This window comes from Pocillopora verrucosa, chromosome 6, assembly GCF_036669915.1.
Source record: "Pocillopora verrucosa isolate sample1 chromosome 6, ASM3666991v2, whole genome shotgun sequence".
Lineage (NCBI taxonomy): Eukaryota > Metazoa > Cnidaria > Anthozoa > Scleractinia > Pocilloporidae > Pocillopora > Pocillopora verrucosa.
Genome location: NC_089317.1, coordinates 1297367 through 1325364, shown reverse-complemented (window position 1 = coordinate 1325364; position 27998 = coordinate 1297367). Strand labels below are relative to the sequence as shown.

The 27998-nt window shown below is 38.2% G+C and overlaps 3 protein-coding genes across 3 annotated transcripts; 2 read left to right on the top strand and 1 right to left on the bottom strand.

Moving 5' to 3' along the window:
* Positions 1-5: 5 nt before the first annotated feature.
* On the top strand, positions 6-4199 carry LOC131768984 (synaptic vesicle membrane protein VAT-1 homolog). Its single transcript, XM_066167952.1, has 4 exons — positions 6-699; positions 1177-1335; positions 1975-2090; positions 3012-4199. The coding sequence occupies exons 1-4, from the start codon at positions 108-110 to the stop codon at positions 3234-3236; spliced, it is 1092 nt and encodes a 363-aa protein (XP_066024049.1). The 5' UTR covers positions 6-107; the 3' UTR covers positions 3237-4199.
* LOC131769394 (vesicular glutamate transporter 3) lies at positions 4189-20493 on the bottom strand. Its single transcript, XM_066168277.1, has 21 exons — positions 20292-20493; positions 19801-20125; positions 19623-19659; positions 18802-19001; positions 18566-18653; positions 18070-18156; positions 17526-17656; positions 17024-17173; positions 16341-16470; positions 15359-15603; positions 14652-14819; positions 11844-12134; positions 11227-11263; positions 10851-11050; positions 10609-10696; positions 10122-10208; positions 9396-9526; positions 8524-8673; positions 7671-7803; positions 6401-6639; positions 4189-5626 (listed from the first exon to the last, which is right to left on the bottom strand). Exons 2-21 carry the CDS (start codon positions 19993-19995, stop codon positions 5441-5443), a joined length of 2973 nt encoding a protein of 990 aa, XP_066024374.1. The 5' UTR covers positions 19996-20125; positions 20292-20493; the 3' UTR covers positions 4189-5440.
* Positions 20494-20885: 392 nt separating this feature from the next.
* LOC131768960 (abnormal spindle-like microcephaly-associated protein homolog) lies at positions 20886-25744 on the top strand. Its single transcript, XM_059084671.2, has 2 exons — positions 20886-21437; positions 23666-25744. The coding sequence occupies exons 1-2, from the start codon at positions 21260-21262 to the stop codon at positions 24697-24699; spliced, it is 1212 nt and encodes a 403-aa protein (XP_058940654.2). The 5' UTR covers positions 20886-21259; the 3' UTR covers positions 24700-25744.
* Positions 25745-27998: the final 2254 nt, after the last annotated feature.

Here is a 27998-nt window from a genome sequence, read left to right as displayed (position 1 = left end):
TGACTGAATTTGACCAATACATCCTTGAACTCTGATCATAAGTTGGAATATTCTAGCTTCAAGAAAATTCGCTCCTTTCACTGTATTTTTTTCCAGCGTCTTTAAGCATGATTTCCATCCCTTCTGCAGGTGGATATGATAAGCTCGAATACAAGGAGCTTTCAGAAGGTGAATTTACCGAAGGTGCTAACATCAGAATGAATGATAACATCAGAGAAGACGATCTCGTTGTTGTGAAGACTTACGCAAGCGGTGTGAACTACGCCGATGTTTGCATTCGCTGGGGCGTATACGAGTCAGCTAAGAAATTTGTTGGATGGCCGATCACTCCTGGATTTGAATTTAGCGGAGAAATCGAAAGCAAAGGCAAAAATGTGACGAAGTTTAAAATCGGCCAAAAAGTATTCGGAGTGTCGCTATTTGGAGGGTACTCGAAGCGGGTTAGAGTACCTGAGCATCAAATATTTCCAATGCCAGAAAATCTTGACAAGAACGAAGCAGCTGGTTTCCTGACTGTGGCTTTGACAGCTTGGTATGGGTTATTTGAACTTGCAAGACCCAGGGGTGAAAGCTGGATACTCATTCACTCTGCCGCTGGAGGGGTGGGTAGTATGCTGGTTCAACTCGCAAAGATCCGTGGTTGTCACGTGGTGGGCGTAGTGGGCGGAAGTCATAAAGTGAACATGGCCAAAGAATTAGGTAAGTTAAATCCACTGCTGAAATAACATACTTCAGCACTTTTCAGCAAGAAATCAATTATAGAGTTTGAAACTTAGGGAACATCACTTTTTTTATCCCCTGGTTGGGGAGGGAGGCAGAGGATTTTGGTTATGCAACAAGAATATTTAACTGATCCCCCTATATGGCTCTGTAACAATCTTGTGATCCCCTCTTACTGGCAGTCAATTTTCTATATTCTTCCATAGTTCTCCTGTTGACAACAATGAATCCCACTTCTGTTCCCCCTGAAATCCATGTGATCCTCACTAAAATCCTCTGACCCCTGGCAATAATTAGTGATAGGTGCCTTACTCCTCAGAGCCTTGCACAGGGTTTGTATGGGTCTTGGAAAACCAAGACAGTCCTGGAATTTTATGGTGACATTTTCTAGGGCTTGAAAGTCTTCTATGAAATTGTAGGAAACTTGTATACTCAGTGTCTTTTTGTTATGGTTAGGTTGTGATCATGTGATAGACAAATCTAAAGAAAACATATGGGAAGCATCCAAGTACTATGTTCCCAAAGGGTTCCAAGTTGTCTTTGATGCTAATGGAGTGGAGACTTTACAGGAGAGCTACAATCACTTGGCGCCTGGTGGAAAATTAGTTGTCTATGGTATGTGCCTTCACTCAGTTAAGTGATGTCTTCACACAACTTCAATCTCATTGTGAGAGGGTACACTTCTCTTACATCTAACTTTGTGAATTCAAAAGGATTTACATTTAATTTAGTACCCTCAAGATTCCCAATTGCATATAGGGCATAGCAACTTGTGAAAGAACTCTTTGACTAAGTGCTGCACTTTAATGGACCACTGCATTTATCTGAGGACAGAGTTTATTAACATTTTTATTGCAGCTTGTGAGAGAATTCTTCAAATAAGAGCTGAACTGGGACTGCTGTACTATTATTCATACGCTGTGCTTTTTAACTTTTTTGTCCCCAACGCAGCCCTTATTTGAGAGGGATGCTTTTTCAGGGGTATGGTTAAGCAAGTAAATATGGTATGCTATGGCCTCAGGCAAGACCCCTTAAATTGCACTGTGCCTCTTTTCATATAGGAATATTAGTGGGTACTGTCAAGATTTTAGAAAAACCTGGAAAAATTTTGGGGCATGAAACTTGTGATGGACTAGTGCCCTATCCACAGGGATGTCAATACTTTTTGTCACTTCTTGTTGTGGAAAGTGGGATGAGCTCTGTTCAGATGAACCACTCCACTTCATTGCTGACTTAGCATATATGCCTTTACAGGTTTTCATACAATGCTTCCCAAGTCTAGTGATACTGGAGCTGGGTACATCAGTTTATGGCAGTGGATAAAAATAGGAATCAACCTCTGGTACACTCCTAAATTTGATCCTTTGAAGGTAAAATTCATGCACTCTAACATTCTCAGTTCAATTTATTATTGAAAATATTACTGCAATTTCAAGGGACTCTGTGGAGTTACAGACTATTAGAATGAGACTAAAAATGTCAAGAGAGGCCAACTGATTGATGTTTGGACTGACTGACAAGCTGATTGACTGCCAGACTGACTGACTGACTGACTGACTGACTGACAGATAGACACTTGACTGACTGATAGAAAGACTGACAGACCAGCTAACAGCTAACTGACTGACTGATAGACAGACTGACTAACCCACAGATTAACTGAAAGACTGGCTTACAGACTGACTGACCAACTGACTTATGGACTTATTGACTGTTAGAGTGACTGACAGACAGACACTTGACTGACTGATTAAAAGACTGACAGACCAGCTGACTTACTGACTTACTGACTGAAACTGACTGGCTGACTGACTGACTGACTGACTGACTGACTTTCAGACTGACCGACTGACTGGCTTATGTACTGACTGATAGACTGAAACTGACAGGCTGATTGACTGACTGATGGACACTGACTGACAACTGACAGACTGACACTTTGCTGACTGATTGTTTGACAGGCTTGCTGAGTGGCCAAATTGACTGACTGACTTGCCAACAACCCACTAAATATTTGGCTGGTGGATTGGTAGACTGATTGACAGAGTGGCCAACAACTGACAGACTGTCTGACACTTTACTGACTGATTGATTTCCAGGCTGGCTGAGTGGTTGAATGACTGACTGACAACCCACTGAATATTTGGCTGGCAGTTAGCAGACTGATTGACAGGCTGGCCAACAACTGGCTGACTGCTTGGTGGCCTGGCTGACTTACTAACTGACTGAGAATTACTGATTGATACACTCATTCACTTCCTAACCAATTGCACATTCTCTAATCTCATTAGATGACTTCAGAAAATAAAAGTATCATGGCATTCAATCTGAGCTTTCTCTTTGATCGACGAGATATTTTGGAAGAAAGCATGGCACAACTTCTATACTGGGTAAAACAAGGTACCCTTAAAGTCAGCAAAGTGACTCCATATCCTCTGAAACAAGTGGCCAAGGCACATAGTGATTTGGAGTCAGGGAAAACTATGGGCAAGCTTGTACTCACCATGGATGAATGATAAGAAAAACAGAACTGAGGAGCTCCTGACAATAGACTCTTGTCAAAATAAAAATTGTAAGCAATTGTAAGGGAACACAATTTCCACAGTAAGATGGAACAGATGATCCAGGGCTAACTTATTTGTCAGTGAAGATGACTGAATAAGATTTTGACTCTAGTTCTTGTTAATATTTAGTTGTTAATGATAATGATGCTCACTCCTGGATGTGAAGGGGGAAAATTTTTAAGGTTGAAAAAAACACCAATCCAGATGAAACATTTCAGATCACTAAATTAGGGGGATACTTAGTGAGATGGATGTATAAATTTTTGTGTCTTTGTTCTCTGAAATGTCTTACTTTTCAATTTTAAGCTCTTGTTTGGAATGAGAGGTTTGTTAGTTACATTTATGCAAGACTTCACTATGTAACTGTCATGAAGATTTGCAGACAGTGTTATCTCTTATGAAGATTATCAGTAATCAAACATTCAATCAGTCAATTCTGAATTGTTGCTGTTTGTTTTTTTAATGTCTCCTGTTAGAAGATAAGTACATAGTGATATAGATAGTAGATCTTTACATAACTTATAACTCAAGGAGAGAAAAATAAAATATTCTTGTTTACACTCATGATTTATTTGTGACAATAGAAGGGATGCTGTCCCTCATGACTTTTGATGTAAACTCAACATAATGCTTCTTGTTTTTCACAAAGAATTATAAGAAACTTTGAGAGAAGAATGTAAAGCACCCTGTCAGAAGCCACTTAAGAAGGATTTCTTCCATGCACCCTGCCATTACAGTTTAACTTACAATTCCCTGTCAATTCTAGGCTTGCATATATCTGTAAAGTGGAATTGACTGCAAATCCCACTGCATTTTATATTTATTTTGTACACCATTACTTCCATTTATATTGTCGATTTTAACATGGAGGATAATGTTACTTTCCATGTCAATTAAAGATAAAGAGAATTTTCATATTTTTTAAGTTTTCTTTTTTTATTTTGGGTGCCATCTTTTAAACTTTTCATACCTATAAGGCAGGTGCTTATTTGAGGATGGGCACTTTTAAGTGATAAAAATGAAATAAATACTGTATAAAAGAGAGTTTGAGTAACAAAAAATAAATAAATAAGCTTACCAAACAAATTAGATGAACAAAGTATGAGACTGTATAATCATATGATATTATTGCACTCTTTAGTACAGTTGCCCCGTTTTTCTAGCCCCTGTGGTCATTAAAAGCACACTGTACACTGATTATTTCTAGTAACTACTGATTTACACTACAACTACTGTGAAATGCAAGGTATGAATGGAACTACTGTGGATGTAATTGTATGCTGCAAGTCTACAACATGATGAATTACCTTTGCTTAAATAATTAAATGTTTCTGGTTTGCATTTAAATTTTTGAGGCCTACTTTCAATTACCAACCCTTTTAATCCCATGAGTAACCAAGATGGAATTTCTCCTAAAAAATATAATTACAATATTAAGCACACAAGTGATGAGAATGGAAATATCAATTGGGGGATTATTAGTTGATCTAATCACAAATTCTCAGAATTCATATCATAAGAATTGTATGGCTGTTAGTTGGGAGAATTACTAATGAGAAATGAAAAGGTTAAGACCTTCTCAATATATTTCTCGTAATGTACTGTGTATTTTAAATTAGATATATGATGTGTCAAAATAACAGACTTGTTTTCATTACTCAAAAATACTTCACTAAATACTTCTCCTCTTAGTCAGCTAAATGTCTCAATATATACAGTTAATAACAACTGCATAAAAATAAAATTCTATCCATTTTGCTTCAATAATATAAGTCAATAAATAGATAAATAATAACCTTGGTTTACTGTAACAGTTAGACATCCAATCCAAGCAAAAATCAGACATCAGAGTTGAAAACAGAGCTGACAAAACCTGAAAAATATTCTAATTCCACTTTTGAAGTCTTGGTTTATGATCTAGTAAAAACTTGCTGGTTTTAGTATCTAACATCAGAGGGAAAATCAACCAATGACAATGTGTGTTCTTGGGCTTAAAGTACTTGCAACTCCAGCAATCTATTCTGTACAGACCATAACCAAAAAGAGTCAAAAGTGGTAGCACTATTTTGCTTCTGTTTCTGTCAGTTTGATTTTGACTTGATTGCATACCACCGTTTGTTGCTGATTACAACTCCAACCTTGTCATTACTTAAAAATTAACTATCTATAGACTCCATTTGTTCCTCATTATCGTCATCGTCATTATCTATTTGAGTCAGTTCAGTGTATCCACCAGCCCAAATTTGTTTGTCACCAGAAGAAAAGATGCAGTAAAATATGGCACCAATGAAGTAGATAAGTCCCCCAAGATAGAACACTATCCTCCACTCTGATGCTTGTGACTATGACAAAAAAGAATATATTTATACACACACATATTACTCGATATTAATTCCATTGGTCAGTCCATAAGTGAAAACTTGAAGTTTGGGGAGGCACTCAGCCCCTCCCCCCAGTTTGGCAAAATATTCAGTCTTGTAATCTTTTCAAAATTGCTACATCAGAATCATGCTTAGCACAATCATATTAGGCAGCACTTTTCTCAATTGAACAGCTCTTTTTACATTCAAGAAGTGAACCTTAATTAAAACATGGGTATGTTAAACTTTTTGGATCAATATCTGTATCTGGGAAACTGCCCACCTACCCCTCCCCTAACCTAACATTAACCTTAACTTGTTGTCAATTGACTGTCGTTGAGTTAAGGGAGGGGTAGAGGTGGGCAGTTGCCCAGATACTGATATTGATCCTACTTTTCTTAGTATACACAATGAGTCCCTCACACACTTAAAGCACCCCACCGCCACCTCTGCAGTCATTTGCATAAACGCAGTTGAAAGCAATGCACAGTAGAGACCTCCCAACATAAACTCAAGCATCCAGTTGTAAAAAGGGCAGATAATGCTATTCAACAGATAAATTGCCATTCAGGTGATAAGTGTTAAGAAAACATAATGCCCTATCCACAAGATAGACATTTATCCAGCAGATAGCATTATCCACTCCTCTAACAACAAGGTCCAGTACTTTCGTTTCACCTTCAATCTCTTTTTGGTTTCTACACTGGTATCATAAAGCAAAAAAAAACACATCAAGTAAAATTCAAGCCAGCATACCTGATGCTGCACAATGGTTCCAGTCAACAAAGGGCTAATGATTCCTGGCAGCGTGGCCACTGTGTTGGTGATGCCAATCAAAATACCAGCAAAAGGTGGAGCAATGTCTAAGTGATTGACATAGAAGCCACTAAATGCGAATCCTCCTCCTCCCACAGCAAGTGTTAAGCAAATAACAGCGACCAACCAGTTGGTAGTGTAACCAGCAATGATGATACAGATACCTTGACAAACAAAACCTAAACAAGAAGAAATTAATTCAAAACTTTAGATACTACGACCAGTATCTACAGTATCTACTCTATACTCTGCATGCTCTTTTCTTTACATTACTTTGTATACTTACTAAGAGGATTTGTTTAACAATCAAGAGCTTCTTTAGCTGCTGATCATATCCTTTATTCTCATGACCTTAATGTGTGATTCAGGGGTGATATTGTAAGGAGAAATTAGGTGCTCATCACTCTTAGAGCTTAAGGGTTGTTTGGAAAGGGAAATGGACTCTCAATTCAAAATATACACCAGTACATTTAACACCTCAATTCTATATGTTGTACATCGTTGAAAGGCACCCAGGTACTGCTTGCTTCAAATTTCAGCTGGAAAGTTAAGGGTGCATGTCAGAGCAAGACACTTGTAACAGCTGTCAATTCTGTGTCAATTCTTCGTTTTATTCAATCTGATCAACTACACTCAGCACACTGTTTGAATACAACACCAGATGAGAAATCCTTACAAACAAGCAAGTGTCCTTGTCCATAACCTTGAAAATTGCTACAATACACAGAATGATTCCATAATGTTCTATTCCTTCAATGTGAGTCTAGTTAAACAATCCTCATCCGAAAAAAATAAAGGCAAAAATAACAAGTGATGAAAACACAAGTGCGCCAAGGTTTGACCAAGGGTTGAATGACAAAACCTTGGTAAAGACTGGGCCTATTGCACAGGAAACCTAATATTTACAACACTTACTGAGAAACTATTAAGTTAAACCTGTACTGATCCCGCTATAGTTGAAGCTTAAAAAGTTATAAAGAAAGTGGCAATGGTAACAAGTCTTCCTTGTATCCCTACTATTTAAGGAAGCGAGGGAGAAGGGAGGGAGGCACTTATCTGAGAGGGGTACCAGTGCTTGTTTAATATTTTGACCTAGAGAATGGGAGTTTTCTTGTGGTTATACTCAGCTTGTATTCCCCATTGGGTCTCATGCATAAGAGACAGGGACTAAGGATTCAAACTGAAAATAAGGTTACTGATGCTAACTTACCAAATGAATTAAACAGTTTCCGTACCACTGTTGTACTTAATATTTTTTTTCTTCTTAGGCAATCTGCGATCTGCCCGCCTGTTTGAATTGTTATTGCCATGACAAGGTAGGGCAGAGCAGACACAAATCCTGCCTGTAAAAAAGAGTATAAAAAAAATGTTATTATGTGAAATTTCTACCAATTACTTCTATAGATGTGTGTCAGCAACAGTTTGCTTATGTCACAATGTGCTCATATATATCTACCATCTGTATAATGTTTAGTTTTTGGTAGCTTTATAACTTCCAACAGTGCACTAAACACTCCAAACAATCCAGCATTGTATTAACACACTTTATTTAAGAAATGATGTTGTAGTTGTGGTTGTTCAAAGTGGTTAAAAATTTGTTAGGAGCTGGGAAAAAACTGCACTGGATTGGTGACAAACTGTAACATGAAATCTGGCTTCCATAGGCTGAAAAATGACCACTTGGAAACGGCAGGCAAAAAAACACGTCCTTTAGATACTAACGAATATATTATAAAAAATTACTTGACTAACATGCTAAAATACACTCAGCACATGATAGACTAACATACAAAAATCCCAAAGGGCAAAAACAAAAGACACTAATAAACAGGTGTTCAGTTCTTTACAAGTTTTGTTTGATTGTTCTTTTGATCACAACTTCTTATTCCTGGTTCTTTGTACTTTTCTCCATGTATTTATATATCTATCCTTTCTTTCATCCTTCCACTTTTACTTCCCTTCAATAATTCATTTGTTCATAATCATTGTCTGTTAATTCTTCCATTTTCTATTTGGGATCAATGATGGGTACCTCATGTCCACTAACCCAACAGAGCACTTACCCTGCTAAGGTCAAAGTCAAGTCTGTGTTTGAGAAAACTGGGCAGCTCTGTCAATAGAGTGTAGAATCCCCAATTCTCGCTGAAATGAGCCACAACTATCGCCCAAACAGGCAAGGAGGTAAATATGGCCTTCCAAGGAACTTTCATGTCCTGTTAAAAGATAGCCAGAGGGATAAACATGCATTAAACTTAACTCCCATGAGAGCTAGATAAGTATGACTCATAAAATACCCATGCCAAATCCAATAACCTATTGGTAAAAGGGAAGTGCAGGATGCTGATCAGAATTTCCCTTCAAAATAAAATCGCTCTGACCTGACTTTTTCATCAGTCAGTGCAGTTCAATTTTTTTGTTTTTTGTTTTTGGGCAACATCACTGATTCCTGCAGAGCAAGGATCCTCAGTTACTAAAGAATCTAAACCCTGTAAGGAGAAATTAGAATCTAATTTCTCCTTACAATATCACCCCTGAATCACACACTAAGGTCATGAGAATAAAGGAAATGATCACCAACTGAAGAAGCTCTTGATTGTTGAACAAATTCTCCTTTCAGCACCTTAGGAAATGTATAGAGAACAGTAAGGAGAATCTACATACTGATGTTGGGGTGTTAAGAGTTGGTGGCCTAGTTTACTTACAGGTTTACACTTCTTCAGTCAGGTGGAGCATCCAACAACAAAGTCCCTTAATGTCTGAAGGTTATGTGGATCTTTTTGGCAGTTCTGACTTTTCTTGTTGACTCACATTTGAGACAAATTTAAAAGAACCTTTTGTAAAGAATTTGTTTGAGTGATTACCATGGTATGTTTCCTCTGAGGAGGAAAAATTTTTGGAGTGTTTTTTATACAAAACATTTGTCTTGAACTAATACCTTCTTCTGATCATCATTAGCAAGTGAAGTTTCAATGTATAATCTCTCTTCCTCTGAAATATTTGGATCTTCTGCTGGTGAATTCTTCACAACTAAAAACCAGACAATGGCCCACAAAATACCCATACAGCCTGTGGAGTAATTGATAATGAATAATTAATGATTATTAATGTATTTTTGATGACTTTTTCATAACTATTCCTGTCCTTTCACCAGCCAGAAGGATGAAGTGATCAGTTCACCACAAGTGTGGATTGCATATAATATGCAACCTAGCAAATACTCAACATGAACCCCACCAAAAACCTTGTTGTTTACAAACATGCTGCAGAAAGTCTTCATCATGTAACAATTTGCATGTGTATGTCTGGCCAGGGAATAATTGTCAGGTCATGTCATTCAAACAGCTCATTAACTAATAGTATGTTCTCTGCTGACAACACCTTATAAAAAGCACAGCTACGACACCAGGTAATATTTCAAATTACTGATTTGTATGTTGTGGCTAAATGGTGCAATTCTTCTTTCACCAATGCACTGATTTTGTCATGAACCTAGTGGTGACTTTGCAAAGACTACCGCAGAGATTTTTATTTTGTGTAACACAGATTTTAATTTGTTTTGTTTCCCTTCACAGATTAAAGTATGGCAAAATAAAGACCATTCTAACAAAGCTACAATGCACTTGAAATGCTTGACTATACACCAGAATAAAAGAAAACTTACCAAAAACATAGAACACTGAAGCCCAGCCAAGGTGTTGAGCTAAAACACCTGATAAAGGCATTGCAACAACTGTGCCAATGTGAGCTCCTGTATTGCAACAATAAAAATTATTCAATAGTGATGGTAATACTAACCATTATAATCATAAAAAATTTTAATCATATAAAATAATCTATAGCTAGAAATCAAATCCATGTTAAAACTACAATTAAAACTACACTTAAAAATTGTTTAAAAGCTGATAAAATCTAAAAGATTTCACAAGCAAATTGCTCCCTCTGTTGCCTAAACATCAAAATCAGCATTTGTCGCATCACAAGGGCTTCTCCTTGTTACTCTTGAACCCTTCAAGCAGTAGGATTTTAAAAAAGTAAAACATGTTTGCTTTATAATAGTAACAATAATAATAAATATTAATAGTAATAATTAAAATTACTATTAACTGTTTTTTCAAATTTTTACTTGGTCTGGTTCACAAATCACAAACCTGATACAGCTATTGTGGCAAGTTTGCTTCTCTCCAGTGGTGGAGCCCACTTTGTCCAGACAGCATGATTTGCAGGAAATACAACACCCTGTTATGAGAGAAGAAGATTCAACATTCTCCATAACACAGAGCCAATATACTAAAAATTGTTGCACATGGCAATGCCTTAATTACTAGTACTAATTATTAGTAATTATTAGAAATTATTATAGTAAAGAACTATTGTCTAATGATTCACAAACCTCACACAGTCCAATCAGAACCCTTAACGCTACCAACAGCCCAACACTTGCCCTGGCTGCTACTGGAGTGAGCAGAGTCAAGACTGCAGTGGATAGGATTCCAAGACCAAATAAGTTTTTACCACCACATTTAAGAGCTAAAACTCCACCAGGGAGCTGGGTAATTATGTAGCCATAAAAGAATGAACTCAGCACAATTCCTATCACAAAAAAAAAAAAAAAAAAAAGACGACCGAAAAAAGGCTTAAAATCAGCACTTGAAAATATAACATTTTGCAAAGAAAAAAAATCACAAGAAGATGTTTCACAACCTTTGGTTTATTTACTACAGTCAACTCACTCATGGGGGTTGAAGAGTTAAAATCTTATTTTTTACCTTGAGTTCCTGAGCTCCAACTAAATTCTGCTGGTTCCTGTGAAAAGGAAAAAAAAGTTTAATAATAAAAATAACAGTTACTTTGTGCAGTAATTAACTTCAGTCTGAAATTTGTTTACATTGAATTTTAACTGTGAATTTGTAATGCATTTAATGAATATGTTTTCAGCTGAGTTATTCTTAAAGTTGTAATAAAACACAATAATTATAATAACAATGCATTACACAAGTGGCTTTTCCTGAAAAAAATACTGTGCTGTGTAATTTTTTCAATAGTTTATTGAAGATGATAGGCACATAAATGAACCAGATTCATTTAACATGTGGTGCAATAGAATTTGGATTATATTCATGCCCCTTGATAAAGGGAAGCCTGAAAAACTGCAGGGGAGGGGGGGTGGAGTGGGGAATGCCTATGATAGACTTAGAGACTTATCTCACTCAAGAGGGCTAACAATGCTCCTTGTCACTTTCTGTGACAGAAACCAGCTTTTGCTGGATGGACATCTTGGTGGACTTTTGTGCCTGAGAGTTTTGGCCAAAAGACTTTGGGGAAATATGTTCATTTTCAGGCTACCACCTCTGTTTGTAACAAAATTGAATTTAGGCATCTGTACCTTTACCATTTTGCCTTCTTCATTTAAAGTTGAAGTCTTTGTCACCATGGCAACCAGAGCTACACTTAAGTTGACTCGCAAGGCATAGACATTTGCAAATCCAAGGAGAGCCAGTACAGATATAATATAACGTTTTGAGAACGGAGAACAGTTACATTTAGTCTTTGAATTTTGACCAGAATTTTCTCTTTCTTCTGAGGTGAAGAGTTGATCATCATAAGTTGTTCTGTCTTTAAGGACCATTTTTTCCTCACTTGTGTTAGCTGGTGAATTCATGACAACCTTTTGATGCTGTAATAATGATACAATTGTTAGTAATTATAGACTAACCAACTCTTAAGATTACAGAATGAAAAAATCTCTGACCTCACACCAACCCTTACCTACCAACCACTTTGAAGTCTCTCACATGGCAGAAAAATGTACTCTATTACACCTATGAATGGCACTGTGATTTTTGACAAATTTGTATAGGTAACCGCATGGTGCTGAGTAAAAATATTAGGATTTATATCATGTATGTTTTCAGATGTTGTAGAAATTGCCTGTCCTGAGTAGTGCTTTGACAATGGCAACTAAAGCAACTGCAAGTTCTAAAAGCAGAAGTGATGCTAATCCTTAATTCCACGCAGAAAAAAGCAATTACTTGTTTATATCATAAAGGGTAAAAAAAAATTTTATTACAAAGGTCCAAAATACATGCAGTCATTCACTTTTTTAGGAAGCTATTTCAGAGATCTGTTTGCATCAATGAACTGAAAAAAGGGCAAATCAGCTCAATTAAGTTTTATTTTTGTACAACAACACCAATGCAATAAAACCAGCCCTACTAAAAACATTTGCCATAGATGAAATTATAACAAAGATTTTTTAGGCAAAGTTAAGCCTGTTTTTAATGTTTTGTAAATTTTGGTAATTGCCCAAGACAATAACCAAAATTAAGGAAAAATGTCCTCTGTCTTAGCCAATCAACATTTAGTTATTTTGCCCTCTGTGTAATAAAGAGAGTAAAAACAACCTAAATCAATACATGACAAAGGAGAGACCCTTGGCTATAATGGGGTGACTTTTGCTAATTTTTTTGTTTAAAGTGCTTGTCTTTGTGATCTGATTTCTTGACTTCTTTTTTTCTTAACAAAGTCCTTCGTACTTGGAAAACCCAATTAAAAAAAGACACTTGATGATGCACTAGGCAAGTAAATTTTGGTTCCTTGAGCATTTAAACAATTAAGCAATTACTAGTGAGTAGTATATGCAATTTATGTCTCTGATGAGTCCAAGACTAAGTATAATAATACCTTTCAAAAAGGCATCTTTCTCCTGAAAATCAGCAGTTAACCTTTTGACCCCTAAGAGTGATCAACATCTAATATCGCTTTACAATATCACCCCTGAATCACACATTAAGGTTAGGAGAATAAAGGAAGTGATCACTAACTTAAGACTCTCTCAATTGTTAACTTTATTTTCCTTGTTAGCACCTTAGTAAATGTAAAGAGAAAAGTATGGAGATTATGCATATTAATGTAAGGGTGTCAAGGGTTAACAATGCTTGGTCTCTCAAAGTCTCAAGTCAAGACAGAGGTATATTCAAATTACCCAAGTTTTATTCCCAGGAAAAAGGTTCTTAGATCTGCAATACATGCAGAGACATACAGACACGTAAGATCTGGAGACTTGTTGCCAGGCACAGAAATAAAATTAAAACCACCCACTGGCATATAAATTTGAACACGAGATTTGATCATTAGCAGACATAATGTATTTCTCTCAAACTATTATTTGCATAGCCAAGGGGAAAGTAATTGAAAATCGTCTCAGAAAATCCCAAAAAATATTACAACTGTTGAAAAACAATGCAACAACTTCGCTCAACATTCAAATTCTAAGAATATAGGTTACAAGACCATCCAGATTATATGAAAAAACCAACTACCGCAGTACACTTGTTTCGCAAGAGAGCAGATAATTTACATTTTAACTAATTTTCCGGATTGTATGCGCTTTTTCAAAAACAAAATAATTGCTTGAAGCGAAATGTCTGCACAGATATTGAGATGGAAATCTTTCTTTCGGTCTTAATAGCGCTAGTACTCTGGCTAAGCTCAACTCATTTTAAATATATATTTCTTGTTTACGAAGACACAGAAAATATAAAAAGTACATACAGTAGGGCATAGAGCGAAATAAGCTGTTACGTAGGAGATCAGTCGAAGAACAAAGATCGTAAATTTTTTTTCCATTTTGAACGAACTAAGCAACTTGAATAGCGAACCATTACATCGACCCAGATAAAAAAACTGTGATATCTTAACAAGACAAAACGAATAAATACAAAAAGGACCACAACCAAGGCAAAATTGTTCGTTAAAGAATACAAATCAAAAGTAATATTTAAGAAGCCGCAAAATTCTGTCAGACAGTACCTGTATTTGATCCTGATAAGCAGTCAAATCAAGAAACAGTATCTATCAGAAATTCTCGTCTCTTGAACAAAATTTTTCTTCCGTAGCCGTATATCTTTTCACAGAAGATGAACTTCATTGGGAAAGACGGCGAATGGCTGACAAATAATTATTGTTTCTTGCATAAATGTGCGAGATTGGATTGATTGATTGGCGGAGACCCAATTTCATTACCAGTTCCCCACTGAGCACATCCTCTCTTTCATGGATTAGGAAGCTCTCGCGCACGTTTGATAAGACTGCCATAGAAATATACCTTTTTCAAATAAATTGACAAAAAATAAAACTTTAATTTGACCTAATCTACAGATCAGATTCATTTTTAAGAATTTTTATCTGCTTATTCTTCTTTGCTACCATCCGCTGTCAACTCATTGTCAGATAGCTTGTCACAGTCGGTTCCGTTGGCCCAGGGTTGTTTCTCGCCGGAGGCGAAAAGCAAGTAAAATGTTCCACCAATGAGATAGACTATTCCGTTTATGTAAAAAATCATTCTCCATTCTTCGGCACTCTGTTAGGAAAGAAAAGAAGGACGTCTCACAGACAGACAGACAAACTGACTTTCTGACTAATTGACAGACTGACCGGCTGACTGATTGAAGTACAGGCTGATTGACTGTCTAAACGAATGAATGAAAAAATGGATAAATGAATGAATGAACGAGGGACTAAACATTTGTCAGCCAAACTGACTGAGTGACTGACAGACAAGCTTATTGACTGATCATGATTGTCTGACAAACTTATTTGACTAACTGACTCCCTGACTTACTATGACTGAATCGATGACATGCCAACCAAATCTCTGCCTGACTGGTTGACTGGCTAGCAAGCCGAACTTGGAATCAAACAAAAAGAACATAAATTGCGTGAAATTTTAATACAAACCAAAGAATTGATCCATATTTATTCTTGCTGCGAGGAATAGCTTTCCTCGTGAAAAATTTGTAACTATAATTCCCATCCACGGAAAGGAGTTTTCAATGTAAAATGAAAAACATTGATTTGACGTTGTTAAAATCGTCGTAGTGACACTTCACGCGTTCTTACATGATTTTGCACGATAAATCCCGACAGGGTGGGACTGATAATTCCTGACACTGTAGCCGCCGTGTTGGTGACACCCAACAGTACACTGGCCAGTGCTGGTGCAATGTCCAGAGGATTCACCAAAAATCCTGACTCAGAAAAACCATTTAGGCCTATTCCAAGCGTCATCATCACCATAGCAGTTGTATGGTCTGCTTCTTTGACGTAACCAGCTGCTATTGGAAAAATTACCATTGGTAAAAATCCTGGAATAGGGAAAGAACAGGATTATCATGACAAAAAATTGAATACGGAATCCTTTTGATTTAATCATTTCATCCCCTTCCCTGGACCCAACCTTCCTCTGCCCGCCACGCCATGACCCTTGATAAAAAGACATATCCACTTTACAGTTCGATCAAACCTCAGCCAAAATTTAAACCCTATCGTTTCTAATAGAGACCTGTCACTTATTCCAGTCCTCACGCAGAACTAGCCTGTTGGTAAAACGGCGCGAAATGAGAAACGGCGTGATGGTAGCGGCGGTGCGAAAAAACGAGGAAGGCCTGAGTCCAATAACGTAACCTCGACCCAAGCCACTCGTCCGTTTCAATTGTCGTTCAACCGCGCTTCGTCTCAATAACTTAAGACCTGGGACAGACAGACGCGGGACTGGCAGAGAGGAAAGCAACCGAAAGAAAACGCTTCAAAACTCAGCCAAGCCGAATCCCTTCCGATTTCCAAATCGGAGAAGATATGTTTTTCGGAGGTGCGCGCTTGCACTGATCAGAGGTGGGGGTTAGGGAGGAGGAAGGGAAGAGGAAACTGTGGCGTGGAAGTAAATGCATCTGAGACAGATTTTCTTAAACCCACCAAAAATCTCTGATCTTCCACTCAAGTTTATGTGTGTGCGAAATACTTCAGGAAACTTGAGCTTTTTCATGTTGTTTTAGACAAGGGAATAATTTCCCTCAAGCAATACCATAACCTTCTTGTACTTTACCTAACGTGTTAAAGATCTTTCTTACTGTTCCAGTGCTCAAGAAATGTCTCCGAAGGTAATCAGCAAGTCGTCCTCCAGATATTAAAACCAGTAGAACTAGAATGTATGGCAAAGCTGAAGCCACGGATGTCTAAGATGTTAGAATAAATTATTTACTCAAGATACCTAACTCGTATCTTTCAGCAATCACTTCTTATCATTATCTAGGAAGAGTATGGAAACTGAAATTCAGTTTGAAGTGTTGGTTGCTAGAAAAAGGAGAAACTCGTGGAACCGATAAAAAGTGCACCCCCTCCCCTTGAGGATACATCGGGTCGGGGAACGAACCACTGGCCCCTCGAGGTCTAAGTTTGGGGCCCAGCCTAGTCTCATACCTAGACCCTCCACGGCCGAGCAGTTACATTTCAGCTACATGGTATGATCTGGGAACGAGATGAGTGCTCGCCATTATCACTAACGACGCTTAATTCTAACAATCTCTACCCAGGTAAAAAAACTGACAAAATGACGGAACATAACCTCACGCAATAGTCTTGCAATAGAGGGGTAGCAATGGGGAAGAGCAATCTTTTATCAGTCCCCTACTGGTACAAAACTGCGATACGCTTCAACCGCATGGGCCTCTGTGCAAGAATGTGGACACCGTTTTTCAGTGTCAAATTAGTGGAGCAGTTTCACAGTACCTTTTTAAGGTCTAGATGAAGTCTCTGGTTAAAATACAAAGGTAGCTCTGACATCATGGTGTAAAGACCCCAGGTCTGCGTAAAATGAGCCAACATAATGGCCCACAGTGGTAAAGAAGTAAATATTGACTTCCAAGGAATTGGAACGTCCTGTTAAAAGAGGCATAAGCGTGACCTATAAGACTAATCAACCAATAATACTAGACGGGTGCGGTTTTATGGGAGCTGCGGTTCTCTTAGAAAATTCCAAACGGTTATTATAAAAATTTTCGGATCAGTCTTTCTAAGATTTAAAACTTTTTGGGGAAGGTTGGATGCCTTTTTGTTGATTTTCATACTAAAACTACGAAAAAAAATATGCTAGTTGTACACGGTTGGCTAACTTTCAAATGGTACGACACTTTAGTGCACCCCAAGAAGCAACTTCAATACTCGTAGGGGCTAAAACAGAAACTTTACTTTGAGGGTTCTAAGCCAGTAAACCAGGGCTCGTTTCATTTACCTTAGCATGTAAATCACTTCCCAGACTACTCTCTATATACTCTAACTCCTTGGCAGAAATACATGGCTGCTTCGACGGAGAATTCCTGACCAAAGCGAACCAGATGACAGCCCACAGCACACCACTGGTTCCTAAAGGAGGATAGCACATTTTAATAAGTTCCAAGTTTAATTAAGAGTCGTCCAAACTCTTTCCCGAATGCACAGGGAAGAAGAAAGGAAATGTGCTGAATTAAATCAACCTCCTTCTGGGAGTGCTTCTCACTTTTGATAAAGAAAAGTGAATAGGCCATTTTACAGATGTATACTTAGTTGCCAAGCCTTTGATTTGGAGTGAGGCTGAAGGTGACCTTGTTGTGATAGCGACCAGTATCTAGTTAGCATGATAACAAAGTAATTTACATTTAAAAAGCAGCGACGTTTGAATCGTAACAAGGTCGCCTATAGCCTCACTCCTAATCAAAGGCTCGGCAAGCAAGCATGCAACCGTAAAATGGACTATTGGAGACGAGACTGGTTTTCAATTCATTCGATTTTATACATACCAAAGACGTAGAATATGGATGACCAACCGATGTTGTAAGCGAGGTAGCCTGATAAATACATTGATATAATAATACCCAGTCTTGCTCCTGACAAAACAGAATTTAAGAAGAATATACAATAATTTTTTCATCCATCAGGCATGAAATATCTAATTTATCAGGAAATTAATCGAAAGCTATTTAGACTAGTGAGACATTTTTAGTGTGTTTGGTAATATAAATCAAATAATGTTTTAATTAATACTAACTGGGGCCCATTCATGGGCCACTAATACTAATTAATACGATGGACAGCCTGTAACAAACTTGGAATGGGCTCGGTAAACCTAACTCGGAAGGGTATTAAAGTAATGGAGGAGAGGGAGGGCACTGGACCAGCTTTTAATTTGAAACAGGGACCATATCATATGCCGATGTATTTAATTATGATGATTAAATATGTTAAATTATGATAATTATGCCATATCAAAGGGCAGAAATGTCATAATCATGATACCAGCGGGGTTGAATGTGGCTAATGTACTCCTCTCTAATGGAGGAGCCCACTGGCTCCATAGCGCATGTCCAGCCGGATACACAAATCCCTGGGAATATACGAAAAACAAAAGTGTAAGACCATGAATGGGGGATGTGTAACACTCTTTTAGTACCAATGGGATCAACTTGAAACTTAAATAGGTAAAATAATATGCAAATGCATAGACTAAGAAACGGATTAAATTTCAATTTTACCTCTGCCATCCCTATTGCGACCCGTAAGGCAATTAGCACCCCCACATGCACACGCGCAGCAAGAGGTGTTAACATTGTCAAAGCCCCACTGGTTCCAACACTCAATCCGAGGATCGTGGCGCCGCCAAACTTTCGTGCTAAAACACCACCTGGAAGCTGGGTTACCAAGTAGCCGTAGTAAAAAGCACTGAGAATTACCCCTGGAAATGATTGGAAGGGATTGATTATCATTTTGATTCAATAGTCCAGTAATAAGATAGAAAAGATAGAAAGGAACGATGGAACGATGGAACGATGGAACGATGGAACGATGGAACGATGGAACGATGGAACGATGGAACGATGGAACGATGGAACGATGGAACGATGGAACGATGGAACGATGGAACGATGGAACGATGGAACGATGGAACGATGGAACGATGGAACGATGGAACGATGGAACGATGGAACGATGGAACGATGGAACGATGGAACGATGGAACGATGGAACGATGGAACGATGGAACGATGGAACGATGGAACGATGGAACGATGGAACGATGGAACGATGGAACGATGGAACGATGGAACGATGGAACGATGGAACGATGGAACGATGGAACGATGGAACGATGGAACGATGGAACGATGGAACGATGGAACGATGGAACGATGGAACGATGGAACGATGGAACGATGGAACGATGGAACGATGGAACGATGGAACGATGGAACGATGGAACGATGGAACGATGGAACGATGGAACGATGGAACGATGGAACGATGGAACGATGGAACGATGGAACGATGGAACGATGGAACGATGGGACAGAAATACCTTGAACTTTTGTGGTCCATGAAAACTCTGCAGGCTCCTATGGTTGTTAGAGAAACGAGGGAAACATCTTTGTGATTAACAAATGAAACATGTTCTCTTCAGAATAAAGAATTAAATAACCTGAAGTTTCAGTAACCTCTCGCTTTGATATGGTGAGTTTTCAAAAAATTTACAGTACCTGAGCTTCCATACCATGGTGTATAACCGTCTGATTTGCGACCATGACAGCAATAGCCATGCTAAGATTTACTCGCATAGCATAGATGTTCGCAAAACCCAGAAAGGTCATCGAGGCTACCATGTAACGCATTGGAGGAAAACATTTTGCGTTACCAGGACTTGAAGACTGCGTTTCTTTCTTGTCCTCAGTCATTTCACAGGTACCTGCTGTTTTTCTGTTTAACTGCCAAGCTTTTTGTGATTTAAACAAAAACAATGGTGCTGATGTTTTTCTCTTTATTTCAGTCTGGCAAAGTTGATGCCTATATTTCAACGATTGGAACCTGAAAAAAAAAGAAAACCAGTAATTGATGAGAGCTGTAAGGCGACAGAGGATATAAATAGAAATATATTATTTATATTATGTATTATATTATGAGGGGAATGTCATTCTCCCTGTGCAAAAATTTCTTTAACTAAAAAAGAAAGCGAGCAATCTTTTTAACGTACCAGTGAGACTAGACTTCTCTCTTTTTTTTTTTGTTTCGTCAGCACCACGAAAGGTGGAGGCTTCTCTTTGTGGTCAGCTTCGTATACGCTGCCGTTAGCATTCAGGTAGAGAAAGCCTTGAGCTGAAGTAGTTCTTGATCGGCTGTTGATGTTTTTAAATCCAGTTTACGTCATTTGCTCTCTGACTGGTCAAACAAAAGTGCTGTTTACAGCAACAGAAATTGTTTTTGTATTGTAAATTAAATTTAACTGGTTACTTGCATTTTTTACCGTATCTGTGAGTTTCGAAGTGGACAGGGAGGGAGGCAGAGAACGTAACATAATCACCCCACTCCCAAGGCACAGGTTTGAAATCTCTCGAGGCTTGATTTTTTTTTTTTTTCTTTTTCCATTTTTTCAGCCTTCTCAACTACAAATTCGATTTTGCAAAAGAAGTCTCCGGTTGGAGCAAAAGGGACGGGACGGATTGTCAGCTATAGTCAGGGCATCTTTTTTTTTGAGGAGAGAAAAGAAGGTCTGGGTACGAGAACCGTCACGCATCAAGAGAGAAGTTGGCGTGACAGATCAACCAAGGAAATCGATACATCAAAGCACTAAGTGAATGTTATTGTTTTGGAAAAGTCGTTTACAAAGACAGGCCCATCAAATAAATTATAATTTAAATGAGAAGCTCGAAAGGCTGCCGTCTTAAGGATGGATGTTGGATAATTTAGCGAGAGCTTTAGCCAAAGACAAAAAGCACATCACAATTAAAAGTGACATTTACTCTAACCACTCGTCACCCGAGGATTTCACACTGAGCTTCTTTCAATAGCAACATAATTGTAAACGCTGAAACAGAATATAAATGCCTTTGTCACCAAAGCGACGGCGGATGTGTTCATTAATTACAGGGTCGCATCGTTGTTTATCAAAGCTTGGATCACCAACGAAGAAGACAGTCAACATCTCAATTCGTTCTTCTCAAAATGGACATGGAAACACAAGAAAACGCAGACTCTGAGGACTTTCGCAAGCGAATGGCAGTCCCAAGTGGCTTCAGAAACCTGCTCGAGGGCCTGACTGTGGAAATTTTGCGTTGCCGTCCGGAGAACATTTATAAATTTGCTGCGGATTATTTCCATAAAAAGTTGAAAGAACGCCAAGGTACTTTTGCTTAAAATACTATCTCTAACTTTCTCCTAAGATGCATGTTGATTCCCTTATTTGCCATATCGATACTGATACTTACGTTCAAGTTGCTACTTTGCTAGTTAAAATGGAATCAGATGTGAAAACTGCTTGGCAAGTGTGATCTGTTCAACACCGGCACTGTTACTCAAACATTCTCAAATGCCCTTTAAACGCGCGAGTCAACACTGTATCGACAGCGTGCTTCAAATCATCGTAAAATGATGAAGCGAAATCTTTACCACCTTGTGCGCAATTCAAGCAGCGTTTGGTAGTGTTAATTATTTTCAAAAAGCTATGAAACGTTTACTAGAGCATTTTCAAAACACCCCGCTGAGTCAACGATAGACCTCAGGCCGAAATTGTGTACAAATCAGGAGCTACCAAAGATGGAGGGGGCTATAAATTTTACTACAAAGAATGAAGTTTAGAAATGGTATATTCGGTGTAATCCTCCACAAATGCAGCTTTTTCTTCTTGGAATGAATACATGTAAATATAGGAAAACCATACTATTTTTTATATTATCTAAAATTCTGTGCAATTAACTTCGCTCTTTTTCTTGATAGTCACGCAAAACATAATTTCTCTCAGAGAATTTAAAATCAAATTGTTATTTTTGATGATCAATGCTAAAAACTGCTGAAAAAACGCATTGGAAATTACAACCTACAGATCTACCGCTTTGCTAAAACAATTAATTTTCCTTTAATTCAAGCCAAGTGAATTATCTGGAAAAAAATTATAGTTTTCTATTTATTTCCCCTCGATGAATAAATTGCCTGGCTTAGACCTTATGCGTAAAATTATTAAAATATTCTCATTATTTTACTGCCATCATTATCTTATTTTTTTATATTCTTAGCTGGCCCGCCTGGCTCCGAAAACTTTTATTAATCGTGATAAGATATTATCTGGAGGCGCCTTTTCAATGTGAGAGAGCAGAATGCTAATGAAAAAAACCCAGCTACTATGTACTTAATAACACCTGCACTATCTCTAGACACAATATGATTTTCTCAAGAATCTTAGGAAAAAAATTAAAAGTTTTGTTAAACTTAATCCGTTGACGGAAAAAAAATCCCTAACTTTGGGTAATGTGAAATCAAACCTAGACTCGAATTCAAATCGGTGATCAATTCTAATTAGCGACGATAAAATGTTTATTCATACTCGATTTTTTTTTTCTTTAAATATTTTAATTGCTGTTCACGAACTGACTCATAAAGAGAAAATAACATACGATATTCCCACTAGCCTCTGACACTGACCCTCTCTATCAGAAAAACAAGTTTAAAACTAAGAAGGTAATCGAAGAAATTATCATTGTAGCATAAAGCCAATTCCTTCTTTATGCCATACCGCTTGAAGCAGATGCGTATGTCTCATTGAAAGGCCTTTTGTTGTGCAGCGCCAAAAGGCAATTTAGCAAATAAAGGAAATAACTTTTAAAGTTACAATGCCTGAAAAGCTGAAGGCATATTAGCCAGGACAGGAAATGAAAATTGCTCAAGGAAGCCGAAACAATTGCTTTACAATTTCCTAGATAGTTTCCATTATCGCATTTGTGTTTCTCTTCTTTTTATTTTTTGTCTTTTTCCTTGATTTGGTTTTTCTTTGTTTATATATTTATTATTATTATTATTATTATTATTATTACTTTAACTTTCCTTCCATTTGCGCAGTCCTCCAATCACCAGATTTAGTGAAAGCTGCCCTAAACAATGGATAAAAAAGATAAATTTTGTTGTATTGTTCAAACTCATTTCGGCTCATACATTTAATATTCTTCGATTTATGTGGTTTTGCAACTGTCTTGCTTTTCTTTCAGAAATAAAAAATATTTTAGCGTCATGACCTGGTAATTTCATAAAAAAAATATGATAATCAATCTACGCAAAGTTTTGACAACGCATTCAAGAAAATCTTGATTTCTTTACGGTGTACTTTGTAGTACTGGAGCACAGCAGTTATTCCTTAGAGTTCTTCTCTACCCGTTTCTTTGACCTCCAAGATGCGCAATAATTCACAATGGTCTTCTCTGCACCCTTTGCGGACCTCTGTTGACCTGTAAAATGTAACGCAAAGAAATTGTGCGATTACTATCAATGCAATTTTACCATAGCAACATGATTCTTCTGGACATACATTACGAACGTGTGCATAATTGTGGTGTATGTTTTTTTTTCCCGTTTGTCACACAGAGAAAGGGTACGATGACTGTCTATTGGGATCACAGATAGACGGCTATTACAGGTATGAACCTTCTGGGGCCAGTAAAAGAGAACTTGATAAAGCAGCCACGAAAATACAGTCAACATTCCGGGGGCATAAGGTGAGACAAGAAGCAAAAGCCTTGACGGAGACTGGGAATGAGGGACATCACCAAGAAGAAGAAACATCAGCAGCCGCTGCAGAAAATTTTGGCGGGAAAGAACACGAGGCTGCCTCTCGCATACAAGCTGGTTACCGTGGTTACAATGCTCGCCAGACATTAAAGGCGCGAAACCAGGCAGCGACAAAGATTCAAGCTGGATATCGTGGCTACGCTGTTAGGAAAGATTTGGAAGGAGGCGGCATTTCGAGACCAAATCGCAAAGATAGCCCTGTTCCATGGCGTGGAGAAGAAGAAGCTGCGGCTCTGAAAATACAGTCAGCTTTTCGAGGGCACCGAGCCAGAGAAGCAATCCGAAGTGAACGGAACATGAACATTGGTGAAAACGAAGGCAAAATTATGGCTGCTGAAAGCATTGAGGAAAACGAGAGAAACCAAATGGAGAAGAGTGTTAATGCCGTCAAAGATGCAAAAATGGCGAGGGATGACGCTGCTACCACGATCCAATCAAACTATCGCGGCTACTACACTCGACAGCAGCTGAAGAACAAAAATACCGCTGCAATAACCATTCAAGCTCATTACAAAGGATATAGAGCACGAAAGATTCGGCGCGCCAGATCTGAAGCTGCCGTCACGATCCAGAGCTACTACCGTGGTCACAGGACCAGAGAAAGTTTAAAAAAGCGAAGCTCCACCAAAACATACTTGGAAGTGTCTGTTAGTGACGAGTTCGCGTTGCACCGTGACAGCCGCACATCGTTCAGTCTTCCTGCAGGAGTGAAGTTCGAGGGGAACTTGGACGAAGACAGCGATGAGGAGATTGATAAAATGGTGGACAAACTAAAAGCGATACAGGAGTCCTCTAGTCCAGATCTTGCAGACGACAAGGCTGATAGTTAGTTCATACATAGTGCGAATATATACAGCATGAATTGTTCAAAGCATAGGCAGTATTGATAGTTATCCTCATTTTCACAGCTTCTTCGGATTTAACTAAATCTTGTGCAAGCAAACTTTGAAGAAAAAATTTGAGCAGTTTGCAAGTGAGTTGCTTTACTCCGCATTGTGATTGGTTCTAGAAAATTCGTGCCAATCCGTCAGCCAATCAGATGCAAACTTAGTCACTCGCGTTTTCCCGCGCTTTAGACAGTTTGCTAAATTTACTTTGACTTTGGCTCTTAAAGGTATTTTCCTACCTTCTGCCACTGTGATTACTTAGGTTTCGGATTTACGACACACAATCCAAAAGCGCTCAAATGCTGGAATATGATATCTGACAATGAAGCGCTTTTCGTTTCGAGAGTTAGAAAAAAAAATAATGAAATCAAAACCGAGGTGATCACAACGGCCAGTAAAAAAGGAGGAAAAGTGTCAATCAAAATTCAAAGAAATATAGGTCAGCGGTTCGAGTGCAGGGAAACACGAGGCAGGATTGGCCGCATCTGATTGGTTAAAAGGGAGACCAATCACAGAGTAAAGAACTCCGGATTCCTCTCGACATTCAATCGTAAATTGCTCCATGAGTCTTGACACATTGCAATATCCTTAAGCGTCAAAATGGTTGTCAAAATGTTTCTGGTCAAAACTGCTCAATTTCTGAATTAATCATAACCATTGCAATTTCCTCAAATGTAATTGGTGCGTCAGATGCTTTATACATCACTAATCACTCTGTACAGTTGTAATCGGACAGTTGGCTGTAATCGGACAGCCAATCACACTAAGTTCACTACGCTAAATCCACCAATCACAGAATTGATCGCAATAACCATAGCAACAACCACTCACCCTGAAAAGCAAAACTGGGATATTTCCAAATTTTTTTGCTTTAGACATTGTCCCTAATAGAGATGTTTATCCTAAATGTATTTTATTTTTCGGAAATTGTTGTGGCTATGATTAATGGTAACAGGATTTCATGTCGTCCAATTCTGTCTGTAATCATACGAGTGATTGACAAATCGTCCGATTTTGTCGATCACTCGTATGATTACAGACAGAATTGGACTCCACTCGGTCCTATTACCATTATATATTTAGAAGAATTAGGGATTTTGATAATAAATATCAATTTATATTACTCTTGCATATTCAAGTAAATTTCTTATCATCTTTGAACACACCACACACTCCATAATTCCAAATTTTCCCTTAGCCTTTGAATAAGAAACAACGGCGAAAAGAATGCGGGTCATACTTTCTCTCGCGACTGTAAGAAACGCTTGATTCCACCCAGAGCCCTAGTTTGAACACATCACGAAATGAGAGCGAGCGTGTTGCGTGACGGGATTAGAAATCGACTTCGCGAGAAGGTTCTCTAAGCGCCACGAATCCTAAAGAATGTCTTGTCTTCGTCAGTTGGGAAGGAGCCCGTGGCCTGTTACAACGGACATTATTGTATATATAGCTTTGACTAGTATTTTTTTATCATGTGGCGAATAGTCATTTTCAAAAGAAACTAATTGATCTCATCCGCTTTTCATATACCGGAAATCCCACGCCATTGGTCAGAAAGAGCGAAACCAAATCCATGGTTTCCGCTGCAGAAGCTTAAGAATGACGCTGCAGTTTTCGACACTTCAGAGCAATCACGGTCAGTCTTTTATAAACCCCAAATCTAAGAGATTCTCTGGACAATACTGAAAATTATGGTAAGTCTGCACTAAATTTCTTTGTTTCTTTGGATCGAGTGCTCTTCTTGTTGGCGGTAAAATCGTGCGCCGCTAAGCTGGGGTTGCACGGAGGGATTACACAAGCATCACGTACAAATAGAAAGGGGAATTTTAGAGGGGGAGGGGGGCAAAGCCGCAACACCGCCAAAAAAAAAATCGAAAAACACTGCACTGATAGCACAAAGTTGACAACAACCCCGCGCTCACCGCAATATTCAGCACAGTACCCGTGATGTGATAAGTACATGTATTCAGACAAGAATCGAACTGAACAAAATCACACTTCGCACTTGCATGCATGGAGGTTATAGATACATAGACACGTAATGCTGATTGCCAGGTCCAATATATAGTTACTTACATCGTATGTTTCCGTACGTGTTATCAACCGTTGATTTCATGTCTTCCACGTAAAACTGTAACAATAGAACTGAGAGGGCAGAGTTTATTGAACGTTGATAACGATGACCTGTGCGTGGTGTTCGATATCATAACAGTTCTTTATGCAAAGCAATGCAATGAAGCGCAAATATTTTTTATCGTTTATGGTATTTTATTGGTGCGTGTCTGATAGATTTAAGTTAAGTCGAACGACGTAATTCTTCTTTTAAACAGAAAAAGGAAGAAAGTCGTTTTTTTCAAATAGAACGTGATTTCAGATTTAATGGTTCATTGTTAGCTGCTATGCTCACTAGGTACCTATTCATCCATCAAATATTTTTTGCTCGCGAGCAACTGCTTTTAACACGTCCCATGATGTAGTATACTCTCGCAATAAATGGGAATTATCACCGGATATTCCCCGTGTGGTAGAGCGTAGATGGTAGAGCGTATTGCTTTTGAGTATTACTTGTGGAAGAAGAGAACAACTTTTTGTTCAGGCAATCGAATCAAAGAACGTCACTGAACTGGGTCAAATTCTGACCCAATAGAATGTTTTCACGTAATAATATTTGAGGAATGATAAACACAATAACCCTTATGAGGCTTGAAAATTTGTCCATGAAGATTATCTGTTCCTCGAAATAAGCAATTTTCCGAGAGCAAAACATTAGGAAAACTGTTCAGCTCACGAAACAGATAATGTCCGCACGCAAAGAAATCCAATCACATTTTCGTGCTTGTAAATTATATGCTCGTACATTTGTCTGAGCATTTAATTTCCGAGAGCGAAACTTAAAGAAAACTGGCTGCCTCACGAAACAGATGATATCCGCGCGCAAAGAAGTCCAATCACATTTTCGTGCTAATTGAAGCTGTTCTCCACTCAATAACATTTTTTTGACCGCGGTACAACGTAAAGGTGTACATTTCCGGTTTTTCACAGGCAATTTATGTCGTCCATCGCGTAACAAACCAAGGAATATGTTTCTAGCTCGCCTGATGGCATATATTTCGTGATGGCTGGTGTGAGGCGTTTATCTCATTTTTCATACATTGAAACGTATATTATAAGGTGTTTCCACGTGTTAATGTTTCAGAGTCCAGTCCGATCTATATGTTAAACCGGCAGGCAGCCAGCTACGT